General features: G+C 38.8%; 1 protein-coding gene and 1 long non-coding RNA gene across 2 annotated transcripts; one reads left to right on the forward strand and one right to left on the reverse strand.

Annotated features, from left to right (window-relative positions):
* The first annotated feature begins 954 nt into the window (after window positions 1-954).
* LOC125228850 lies at window positions 955-6,062 on the forward strand. Its single transcript, XR_007177335.1, has 4 exons — window positions 955-1,825; window positions 4,495-4,548; window positions 4,911-4,922; window positions 5,879-6,062. It is a non-coding gene; the product is annotated as an uncharacterized LOC125228850 (long non-coding RNA).
* A 376-nt stretch (window positions 6,063-6,438) lies between these two features.
* On the reverse strand, window positions 6,439-7,767 carry LOC125228848 (putative uncharacterized protein DDB_G0279653). Its single transcript, XM_048133537.1, has one exon. It carries the CDS (start codon window positions 7,683-7,685, stop codon window positions 6,783-6,785), a length of 903 nt encoding a protein of 300 aa, XP_047989494.1. The 5' UTR covers window positions 7,686-7,767; the 3' UTR covers window positions 6,439-6,782.
* Window positions 7,768-13,429: the final 5,662 nt, after the last annotated feature.

The following is a 13,429-nucleotide window of genomic DNA, read 5'->3' on the forward strand; positions in this document are numbered from 1 at the left end:
CGAAATCTGGCTCGCTGGATGTTTTGTGACCGTGCACACTGATCGGTCGCGGTCGCGGTCGATTTACGACGGACGTCCGCGTAGTATGTTCCTAGCTTAAATATAGTGTGGTCGTGCCAGGAAGTACCACCTATCTAGCACGACCACACCCCATGTGAAAACTCTGAAACCATGAGGGTATTTTTTTTTAAAAGGTACCTAAGTACAAAAAAGTACATTTTTTTTCGTGAATTTGTACTGCAACAGAAATTTAAAATCTCATTAAATATAGTGTGGTCGTGCCAGGGAGTACCTACCTACCTACCTAGCACGACCACGGGCCCTATGTCGAAACTCCAAAATCATAAGGGTACATTTTTTTTAAACGTCAGTACAAAAAAGTACATTTTTTTCGTGAATTTGTACCGCATCAGAATTAATAAAATCATCCGTGGTCGTGCTGTATAGTATCACACTACTTGCCTCTCATAGTCCAATCAGCTTCTTTTTAAAAACTGTCAAAACGAATTTTGAACGACTTGCTTAATGCTTATATGGAATTAATATGAAATCGAATTGAGTGACGTCACGGTCAATTCAATTACTTTATTTCTACCTGACTTATTAAATGGAAATTCGATTTAAAAATAACTTATGTCCATGTTTTTCTAATAATTATCTAATGCTTTATTCCGTGTATGGTTTAAAATACTTTATTTTAAGAACAGTCAAGTTCCCTGCACCAGTGTGGAAAGTAGTACTTTATGCACAGAATATATAATAGTACAAGTACAGAAGGCTCACTCCTTTGATGTTCACAAAATGCCGCCATTCTAATTTCTTACCTACATTAACAAACGGACCGCACGCGAGCAGCCGATATTGAATTTTATTGCGTCGCGCGAAGGTCGTCACCACTGCATGGGCCGCGAACTCGCGGCCACCGACATGTACTTGTAGCGCGGCGATAGAATCGCGGAGTGAACCGCCCCTGCTTTATGTGCAATTGTGCATGTCAGAATTGCAATGGGCCATATGTATTGTAAAACACACATTATGTATTGTACACACATGAAGTGGGAATTCGTAACTGGTGTCGATTTTAATTAAACATCGCAGTTTTAATTTATCGACACTAGTTTTGAATTTTGTCTTTTTCGCACTTGTATCGTAATTTACTATTAGTTAAGTTAGTGTTAGCGCTCTTTATCAATAGAGCATTAAACTTGTAAAGAATTATGAAAAATTGAAGGCTATCACTGTAAAATTGTTCAAATTAGGTGGGAAATACATTCCCTGCCGTACAAAGACGACACAGGACACAGGAAAAAAACACTAAAAGTATCCTTTTATTAATTTTAATATTTGGTAGCAGGATTATCGTCCTCATATTACTGCTTTTAACCTGCTTACCAAAGGTACCAGTTAAACCAGGCCCGAATTGGTCTGGTTGTCTTATGTGAGCCTGGACTCAGCTTGTTCTGGGAAGCTAACGCGAGGCATAGCATCGCCACTGTCCATAGCAGGAAAAATATAATTTTATTCATAGTTTTTTTTGGAATTTGTTTCACTTAAAACGTACCTAGGTGACAAAGTAAGGACGGCCGCACTAAATGTGGCTTAACTGACTGGATTCTGTAACGAAGATCTGTGAAATTGATTTATTTTCAATTAATATCTAGTAATGACTTATCGCTGCAATAAACAACAATCAAGTGTCCGACCACGCCACACAGACCTATTAAATTCCAAAATATTCATGCGGTATTGATGTGATCTTTGCCTATGTGTCGTGATTTTTTTTGTCAACGACAACATTTCTAAAGGTCAGAGACTTTTATTATAGGTAATTACTGATACGCTAAAATCTAATTTTACCTCATACATATCTAAAAAGCCTACACACTATTAAAAACCATCAAATTTGGGAGAAAAATGAAAATATCCGTGTATTTATCTGGGAGTAGGTACGTGAATACCAGGTTAATACCCACTCTCGGGTATTTACCCATTTCTGCAAGCATTTTATATACTTAAGTATAGTATACCCTGTATACCCGACTGTTTACTATGAAAGGGATATTCAAGAATTAACTTTTTGTACGTAGATGAAGTCGCAGGCATAAGTTACGCAATGAAAAAAAAATCTTCTGCCTATTGTAATGAATATTTTGTATAAATATTGATTAATCAAATTTAAAGTTAGCTGCAGAGAAAAGTGTTCCTCCTGGCTTCGAAGCTTGCATGCAAAGGTTCTAAGCGACTTGATGATTGTACCTAATTACCTTCTTAAATACTTAATCACTGGTTCATTAAGTTTTTCCAAAGGCCAAAAATTACTACTAAGTACAATTATGATACGCCACTAGCCAACGACTGCGGAGTGGGATATTGTATAAGTACCTATAGGTAACCTATAGCCCCTATAGGTAAGTAGAACCACACATCACACAAAACTAAGAATTAAAAACAAGTCACGACTTAAATTATTTCTTTTATAGGTACCGAGAGTATTTTGGTTCGATGTTTAATAGCCTTATTGGAATCTTACATGACAATTTTGGTCTTAATTATCTAGCTAAGTAGGTATACATAATATGTGGCGTGTATTCGTAGCAAAAGAACAAAATGATGGAATATATTTATATGTAAGTAGCACCTACAAGGTATAGGGAAGTATCTGCGTTGAACGATTTGACACAATTTATGGTTAAAATTATGTATCTATGGTGCATGGGATAATTTCGAAGCACAGAAATGCTCGGGTAATTTCGAAAGGGTAATCTTGATATGATAGAAAATAATGGTGATTTTTATGTAACTTTCGAAATTACTCCAATGCACCATACTTAATAGGTATCCGCCTCTGCTTTATAAGTATATATTAAGTGGTACTGGTGGCACAAGTACAACCTATCTTCCTTTTTATGGTCTAGTCCGGCATCACACACACTCCGTTCACTCTGACGTACCCGGTGGGGCACGCGTCCCCATCGAACGCTCCTCGGTCTTCCAGAGTCACATTTGCTGGAGGCGGTGCTTCTGTCACGGGCGGTGTTGAATTATTTGATGTGGATTCATTAGGAAATATTGGGTCAACAGACTTTAAAGAAATCTCCTTAAAAGCTCCTTCCTCCTCGAAAACTACTTTGTCTTTATTTTCACTGCATGAGTTATTGGTGCTCACTGGTGTTGGATTGTAGGTATTATTTTGAGCACTGGTTGAACTTGTGATGTTATTAGTAGTCACTGTAACAGGTTGTTTTTGGTTCATTCTTCTTGATTGAGATCGTGATATCAATAGTTTTGTTTTCTTTTGCTTCGTAGTCGTCTGTTGTGATGTTGCACTGCCGTTATTTTTATTGACTAAAATAAGAAACTGTTCCGTTGTTTGATATGGCTGAACTGTATGTATCACAGGTTGCAGGTTTCCACTATTTCCAGGGCTAGGGGTACGTCCAGACAGAAAAGGCGACGGCGAGTATTTGACCTCTTGATTCAACTGTGTTAGGCAGAGTATTTTCCCTAATGCCAATATAAATGGAGTAGTGAGTAATACAAACATGACACTTGTTTCTTTCTCGGTTGAAATTCACTTTTCCTATTAAATTATCTGTTTCACTGGAACTTAGATGCGGAAATTGTTCACACAGAAACAGTCAGCCGTGTAATAAGGGACCGACGAGTGAACGCGATCTCGCTTTATACGTTTAAGGTCAAGACGAGTAAACGTTCCTCCGTAAACAATGGAATAAATAGCTAGTTGATGTCCGCTGAGATTGTGGGTTTCCACAAAACCGTCGTCACGTACTAGCAGTTTTTATTCGCATCTTTATTCACCGTCTACGCGCCATCGCGCAGTGGACCGAAGCGGGGCAGAATTCTTCACGTACCTATTTAATCTCCTAAACCGACCGCTATTTGAATACAATTTGTTAGTTACCAACTTGTTCCTCCCTAGAAGTTATTTTTAACTAAGCTACCAGTGGCGGCTGGTGAAAATTTCTGCTAGGCAACACCAAAGCAAAAAGAAACCTACCTTAACATTTAGGTACTTTACTAGTAATCAATTTTAGGCAAGCCGGTGGGAATCGGCTTGTATGGACCAGCCGCTGCTGAAGCTACCGAAACTTGGAACCGTTAGAATTTCAATCAGATCTACCTCGAGGTAATGTGGTTCATAAGGATAGGAGGTAATAGGATAGATTGAATATCAAATTCTGGTCTCCACATTGTGGTTGTTGTGGTAGGAAATGAAGGTAAAATATAGGTATAGGTATGTGTATTGTGTAAGGTTATGAAATATGAAACAGCGCACGTAATACCTGCTATAGTGTGATTTTAACTAAACCTTATCACGTCCGTGCGTCCCTATCACATTAATTACAAGTAGTGCGAAAAGGACGACCTGACAATGTGACAATAGGTACATCGTAAACCGAATACTTAAGTACTATGTAAATCGAACTTTTAGAACGAAATACCTAGATCCAACTCAATAGCGATTTCTTTCAGTGTCACGTCGGTTTTGTCCAAGGTGCAAGATATCTAGAGGTAATACTGCAAGAGGTAAGTCTCAAATGTCTTAATCACATAGTACCTAAATGAAGGGTTCCCAAACTGTGCGCCGTGAGGAAATCCTCGTCACCTATCTATGTTTATTAATTATCGCAATGGCCGAGTACTTGCTTACGACGGAAAAAGTTACTGGATTGAACTGCACAATTCGCACAATCCAGAAAACGTCTCTTAACTATAACTGAACATGATATTGTGTTTTAGGTCACGTTTTGTATTATTTAATCAGTATAGTAGTACAAAATGCAACAACTTACTAGTAGTGGTATGTTTCAGTCGAAATTATATGAATTGCATAGTCCTTACTTAAATCTTTGGTTAGATTATTATTCTTATTCCTAAATGTATTCTAGGTACCACCTGATGTGAGTCATCATCCTCTTTCAATTGCAGCTCTCTATAGAATACTAATTGCTGATGCGTCCTCAACTCATAATTTTCTCAACATTGTAGGTACCTGTGTAATTAATTGCTTTATACGATTATTATCTCTTGGATCTACTTAGTTACGAAACGACAATTTTATGATAATAGGTACCTACTCCGTAAATCACTTTGTTTTATTATGGTTTTTATGCGAACCCGGTTAATATATTTCCGTAGATAGGAACAAACACGTCTATAACACAAGATAATTATTAAACACATATTATTATGTTCATAGGTATTTACCTCAAAGTCAAAAGCATTTTATTGCTCTCGTGTAGTTGTTTAGGTATAAATAAAGGAATTAATAACTAGGCGGTAGGTACTGAAGTAGCATGTCTCATATTTATTAAGATGGTATAAGTAAGTAGGTACTTAGGTAATGTACTTATAATCAAAGGTATAAATTAATAATTATTCTAAATACAAAAATTCCTATACATAGAAAGAATAAAAAACTAAACCTAAACTAAATCTAAAAAAGGTCCCCGCGGCAAGGTGCCGCAGATGCTGGCTGCGTTACCTCGCTGGACTGCCAAACTGATTCGTTGAGCGAGGTAACTGCCAGCTCTGCGGTCGCCAGTTGTATCCCTGAGTCTCTTTGAAATAGATGAACTTGAAAATTCTCTCTTAGGTAATTAGATGAACTTCTACAAACATGTTATCCTGAAGGACTGAGGCCACTGTAAGTCGGCAACTTCTTTCAGCGTCCCGAAAGTTGACATTTTCTTCGTTGACCACTTTTTCAGTAAGTATATAATAGGGTGTTATTTTACCGCACTAGGGCGATAATTAGCATCCTTACCGGCGGATGCCGAAAAATGAAAAAAGTAAGTTGTCTTGCGATTTTATTGCCAAGAATTTACATGAGAATAAGAACTAGAGTTTTTTTTAGTAATGATGCGGATGCGGCTAACAACCAACTAGGCCACGCCACATCTGGACTAAGGTCTGATCGAGCCCGCGAACTTCGAAGTCAACGTGTGGGTATGCTTTGTACTAATGTGTAGGTAAGGTAAGGAATGCATAGACGCTCGGAGCGGTGCGCTGGGGCGGGCGAGCGGGCGTCCACCGGCACTTTAAGCTAGGAACATACTACGCGGACGTCCGTCGTAAATCGACCGCGGACGGGAATCTGGACAATGGAAATAGACATAACCGTGCAAACTATCGGTCGACGGACGTGGACGTGGCCTTGAGCGCGTGGACGTCCGATCGAAATCTGGCTCGCTGGATGTTTTGTTCCGTGCACACTGATCGGTCGCGGTCGCGGTCGATTTACGACGGACGTCCGCGTAGTATGTTCCTAGCTTAATGCAATGCAACGTCCACTCAGGACACTTGTATAGTATGTACCTATTGTATGAGCTGCAATCGTTTGACATTCACGCCGCACACCCCACCCCGCTGCACGCCCAATATGAGCGTTTCTCAAAATGACTAGTTAGGTTTGGATTAAGTTTTCATGATTTTTTTTATTCAATAAACCTATTACTTACAATTTTACAGTACCTAATTAACAACTTAATAAACACAGAGATGGAACGAATATTCGATATTAGGCACATTCAAGTTTTTCAATGTTCGTATTCGGCCGAATAGTTCGGTTACATTGCCGAATAGTTGCCGCATAAACACATTAAATAAAAATAGCGTAAATTGTTTCGTAATTTATTGAATCACCCTATTTCAGCATTCTAAGGAACTACCAAAAGAGAAAAATGTGGACACACTTTAAAAATATGGCGCAACCGAATAATCGGCCGAACATCGGCATAGCCCATCTCTAGTACACAAAATCATTCGTCTTTGATCCTTATGTCTATTGGAAAATCGTCATCACTGTCTTCGTTCTTGTGGCTGCTGTCGGTTTCTCGTTTGGGCGCGTTGATGACGATCTTGTCCCCGCCGTATGTGTAGTCGTTGAGAGGCACGAGCAGCGGTCCGTCCTCAGGTTTTTTGTTCGACCCACTATTTTTTTTATTATTTTCTGCTTGATGACTGTCATTATTATTGTACGTTTCCGTTGGTTTATAATGGTCATTTGAGTTTGGTCTGGTTGGTTCCGGGTTTTTCGCATCGTTTGCAGTTGGGTTTGGATTTATTATTTCATTGATGGGATTTCCAGTCGGATTCACATAATTTATATCGTTGTTGTTTTGGTTATGACCTTGATAATTGTTATGTTGCCCTTGTTGATTGGGGTAAATCGGCATGTTTTGTTGCTGTCCATCGTATCCGTTGCCGTTGTTACCGTTTTCATATGGGTTATGTCCCGGGTTAGTTGGATAATTGGGACGAGGAGCATTCCCATGATTGGGACCATATCCTTGATTATGATTTAAATGATGTCCATTGTTATGGTGTCCTTGATTGCCTGGGTTGTACCCCTGGTGGGGATGATGTCCATTAGGAGGGTAATGGCCTTGTTGAGGTGTGTCGTACGGGCTAGGGTTTCCGTGGCCCCCGTGAGTGTTCTCTTCTACGATGACTACGATGGTCTCGCCTCCTCGGTTGGGCGGCGGGGCTGGCTGATGGCGGTGGCCGTGGTGCACGAGGCCATCGAGCCCGCCTAACACTGCATCAGCCACGTCGTGCACCTTGTTGTGAATCTGCTGATGCGCTCCTATAAGCAATTTACCCAGCCCGCCATGACACGAACATAACGATGGTATTAAAAAGATTAATAAATAGTATTTCATGATTGAACGACACTTTAAAACAAATGCACATATGACTACTTCCACATTCCGCTTCTTACTGGCGGGAAGGAGCTTCGTCTGTTCATCCGTTTGCGAAAACCGGTTTAGGATCGGTAGTTCACCGAAGATTGTTTTTTCCTGTTCATAATAATTACCTATGATATGTTTATATTATATTGATTACAGTGAAACATTTTTTGTTAACGCACATATATATACAGGATGTTTTTTCATATTAATTATAGTGACACTGACCTGTGAGTTTTTTTCCAAACTTTGTAAACGCCAATGTTCATTAATTTGAAACTGAGGGTAGGTCTTCCAACACCGATTTCGCGCAGCACTGACGCAAAACGACACGATCAAAATAATCCTGTGTTGTATAGGTATTCGTAAAGAGGCACCAATGCCAACGCAACATGTAAAAATCGTATTATTTTCTCTTATTATTGGTTATTACAAATAACCCTAAAGGGTTCCGAACTGAAATGGTGCCTTTTACCCGAGTTAAGCACTTTAATAATAGGAGAGTACCTAAACTACCTAAGTAGGTACAATACATGCATATAACGTTCTTCATATCACGGCGTACTCCTAAATACTTAATTGTGTGGGTAAATGCATTCAGTGTTAGCTAATATAACAATCATATTGCGCTCGAATTGCTTCAAAGATATCTAGGACTTTTCAAAAGTTCGAACATCGATATCATAGTCATCGGCATCGTGCCAATCATCTCCGTTCGCAGGTTTTATTGTTGTTCGTCTGTTAGCATTTCCAATGTTCGGTGTCGTATCGGGAATCCTAGTTGTTTGATGAAATGGCCGGTTGTGGCGGAAATCACCTTGGGTTGTTGGAGGTCGCGCCGCCGCCGTCTCGAGAGGTCGACTCGGCCAATTCGTAACTTGATTCACCGGGTTTAAAAGGTTGCCCATTCCCAACGGAAAGAAGTTTAAAGGTGCGAAGTTGTTGAAATTAGGCTGAAAATTGCTGGAGTTAGGGATGTTAATGTTGCCTAATGGTTGCGCGGAGTTCGGGGCCCACTGTGGACCGAAACTTAACGGTCCGTAGGATCCAGTTAGTCCTGTTATGATATTTTTCAAGTCGTTGTTAAAAGCGCTATTTATTTCGGGTAGAAAAGTTCGCAGCTGCGCGACCGGTCGCTCAGGTCGCTGGTGTGGAATGTTATCGCTAGACTCTATAACCGGTCTTTGCGAATCACAAAACTGACCCAACGATACACATAGCAACACAACACTATTTATTTTTAAAGACATTATTGTTGAATTGAAAAGGTCTGGTTACCACACAATATTGTGAGATACTAAAACGAATTATTGATATTGGATAGATATTTCACATTAAGCCGGTAGTTAACGATCGATTAGTAAAGTAGATTTTAATGTTATTAAAAATCGAATAGGTACCTATATTAACGATTAACCTATATCTAGATGTGTTTACTTTAGTTTTTTCCACATCCCTACTTCCGAATTCTTGAGTGTCAAATATTTGGTAGCGACGAGGAGGACAAGAATTTGTTTTTATTAGGTATATTTTGTAACCGGAAGCACTGTATACAGTTGTAGTGCCAATATAATTTAATTTCCTTCGTATTTTTACGGAAACGTACGAACGAGTCATGCTATTTCAGTCAGTCTCAGTACAAGATGTAGGGGAGCCTGGGGTCAATAGGAACGTGGGTCATTAGAAACAAGTCAAATAACTCCGAGACGGATAGTCACAGCGGAGGCGGTCCAAGGGGGGAAAGGACCGCCAAACCCGTCCGAACCTGTCGAGTAGTGCATGCCGCGGCTGCGAGCCCGTCGAACATTTTTAAGTGACCGTATTACTTTTTTGGCAGTAGAAGTATTTTTCATGTTTTTGTTTTGTTTCTTGATTAATAACCACTGGCAATATGCTGCATTGTACTAAACTACTACAATTTGTATGTATTCTACTTGAAATAGCGTGATTTGTGTATGCCTACAGTGTTCTGTTATTTTTGTATTTAATTTAAAGTTTACAAATAGCTTAATGAAGCAATAGAAACAAAATTCTTGGTGGCATTAGAAACATGTTTCAATTGACCCTAGTACGTGATTTTGAGTTTTAGTACGTGATTTTTTGTTTCACCATCTACTGAGGCACTAACTAACAACACTAACCAAGTTGCGTAACTCGAGATAAAACTCAGACATCTATTGAGACACCAACTAATGTGACAGACAGCAGACAGCCAAGTTGCAGGTTTAGATACAGAGTCAACTGAAGGAGACAATACCAATGCCATTGCATACCAATGCCTACCACACCTCCAATTCCTGTAAACCAAGCTTGTGGAACTTTTTATGATCCAAATCAGCCATCCACAAGCCGCTTAAATATTTTTACGCCCGAAACGACCAGGCCATTCCCTGCTCCACCGAGGGTAAAGCCAAAAAGGGGTAGGAAAAAATAAAGTTGACCATCTACTCGGATACGCCGAAAAAAGAAGAAATAAGTAAGAAAAATGAACAAACGACGGAGAAAAAAAAAAAAAAAATCGATAAAACAAATAAGGGCAAAGGTAAAAAAACGAATCAGACCGAAATGACACTTTCTTCGGAGGATGAAGGACCATGGAAGGACCTATATTCAGGTGGCATTGGATAATGCTAAATTCGAAGACTGTGTTTGGGTGATATGATTCTAATGTAAAATAATTGAAAGTAAAGATTATAATAATATATCCATTGATTGTTCTTGATGTTTCAACTACCCCCCACCTTTGTTTCATTTGACCCAGGCATAGGGACGTTTGAAACATTTTCCGAGGCTTACTAAAAATCTTCTAACTATTTATTTGTCGCTTATGAAGCCAAATAATACATTTCACCATATTGCCAGATAACTTGACTATAACTGTGACCACTCAAGTTACCAATCCAGTAAAAAAATAAGGTAGAATACTCGATTTTGTCGAAAACGTTCCAATTGACCCCAGCCTCCCCTACAACATGACAAATACGAACGTTTCCGGAAAAATACCAAGGAAAAGCTTTTCGCACTACATCTGTAGATACCTATACGTGGCCATACAGCGACGTTTACTTTAGGTGTTAGAGGTAGGTACGGGTTTTTCTCAGCATTTTGCATCTCATAATCCCATAATTGACGTAGTTACGCAAAAACATTTGTATCCACATGAAACTGCCATCGAAAAAAACAACAGAATTGAATGATGTTTTATTAATTATTAAGCTTGTGGATTGTAGCTTCGAACGTTTTCGCGTAACTACGCTACGTCCTATTTAAGCAGGTACAATTCCTTCATTACTGCGGAAATTAGGAAAGGTATCTGAAAATCTTGATGGAAAAACGTCATATCATATAGGTCACAATTGTCACAAATAAAAGTCGTTAATTCTTTGTTAATATTGTATTAACACAACATGAACTTTTAAAAGTGATAGAAATTTAAAGTGGTCAATATTAAAGATCGAAATTGAACAGTGCATTGTTAGAACAATGAATAAGCGTATAGTTAGGGCCTATTTACAACGGGCGAGAACTCGTATATGAGTTTGCGCGTCGTGTAAATAGGCCCTAAGTCTACATTCGACAACATTGCAGAGATTCGGCAAGTTGGAGTTTGTTTTTATGTCCAGTCCATACTTAATGGCCCTAAGTAACTTTTAATAAGGAGGCAAATTTTTATTTCATGAAGTGAGATGGCGCCACCATAACCACCCGCTGTCCCGTTCAAAACTTCAAATCACACTGGTGAAATAACCCAATACCACCCCTTGTGGTATTGAACATTTTAAATTCCAATACCAAAATTAATTGCAATGTTGTCAAACGCCTTTAAAAACTTAACATTAAGTACATACCCATAACATAAACTAATGACTGGTTATTTTTTTTGGTTTCATGTATTGGTAAATAAAATAAATAATATATAAATAAATTAATCAAAGCATAGGTTCTCCACAAATCTATGCCATATAATTTACAAACTAAACAACATCTATAATCTTATTTTTAGTAAGGCACTGTTTTCTTAGGTGTAATTTTATTATAATCGATATATCTATGTGATGTTAGGTGTTATAGGTACATATATATATATATATTGTGTATGTGTTGATGTGGTGCTGGATTTTCATAAAAGCCTCGTGCTGTCCAGTATGTGTGCAATCAAAAGTACTTTATGGTTCGATTAAATTTCAAATTCCGTGAAAACCAATATATTATCATTTAATTAATTAGTATACAATTTGAATAAATGAAATCACAGAGAACCTCCTATAGAGTACCAATATTGTGAATTTTGTTCGCGGTGCGAATCACCAATGATTGGGGCGCGAGGAGCGGGAGGGGAATGTGTTAAGCGCGCTGCGATTGGTCGTTTTAAGGACGGCGGACAGTCGCGCCAGAAGTATGACTGTCTCTCTACTGTCGCGAAGTGGCCAGTGTAAGTTGACCTATGCCGGCTCTGAATAAATTATAAATATGACTTATTTGTGGAATGTAATGCCGTCTGTTTTTAAATTTGAGCTTCTTGTTACCTTTCCACACCATTCCACACTACAGGTGAACATCTTTAAGGCATCAAAATAGGCTTTTTCAATTTATTTATTGCGAAAAACACGCGCTGCTTTCGGGTTTGTTACTTGGTCGCAATTGAACGAGCACGGCGAGCGCCCGCGCGTATATCAGTGCAAATACTAGTAAGGCTGGTGACCGCGAGTCGTCTTATAATGGATGTCTATAGGGGTTGGTCTGTGAATGAAATTCAAGCAGAGTATCGTATCGGTGAACGGCACGAGACTAGCCACAGGACTTATCCTTTATTTATCATGTCATGGGTTACTTATTTCATTTCTGCTATAAGTTTTTTTTTTATTAATGGGCTTACCTAAAAAAAACGTGGCCTACGATGGACAGAGCCCGTCCAGAACATCAATTCATTATAAACTATATAATTCCATACAAATTGCAAGCAAGTGGAAATAGTCTATAATGCAAATGCAATCATAAAAATTATAGATATAACATGATTATGACTATCTCTGCAAGGGGTCATTGACTTATTTTCAACTATCAGCATTACCACATAAGCTTTACTTGGATCTGTGCCAGGCAGCGTAGAACAAGAGGCCAATCGCTAACGTTCTGTAAGGTGTCTTATCTCTCTTTGTCGCACTAATGCTGAAAACAGCCCATCACATCACTCTTCACATGATACTCTTTATATAGAGATAACGTGATGATATGATACGCTACGGAGTGTGAACGATTGGCCTCTTGTATATGCGCCCTATTGTATGCCTGTTTTCTAGCTAGCGTAGCCCGACATCTTGTCTTCATAACAGAACAACACTTTACAATTTACATACATTTACATGAAACACATTCAGTTTATCATTGTTGATGCCTATCATCACTGATAACAAAAATATAGCACCATTTTATAAATATCAAACATGTTCAATAATTATCCTAAAACTATTTACGATTTCGATACATGTACATATAAATTCGGTCAAGTCGATGGCTTCAAGCAAAAATATAGCACGTTTGCCTTTTGGTATTATTGGCTAATGTTGGGAACCTGCCCCTCTAGCACAACTTGCCCTGTCGCGCGCGAGTCCATACTTGAAGTCGCGCTTGATGTATGGACACTATGGACTCGCGCGCGACAAGGAAAGTTGCGCTAAAGGGTCTGGTGCAACTGTAGGAATTAGAGAAAATGTAGA

Source organism: Leguminivora glycinivorella, chromosome 8, assembly GCF_023078275.1.
Source record: "Leguminivora glycinivorella isolate SPB_JAAS2020 chromosome 8, LegGlyc_1.1, whole genome shotgun sequence".
Lineage (NCBI taxonomy): Eukaryota > Metazoa > Arthropoda > Insecta > Lepidoptera > Tortricidae > Leguminivora > Leguminivora glycinivorella.

Excerpts from the sequence above, each read along its gene's own strand:
- LOC125228848 (XM_048133537.1), bottom strand. The coding sequence starts at position 7,685 with ATGAAATACTATTTATTAATCTTTTTAATACCATCGTTATGTTCGTGT.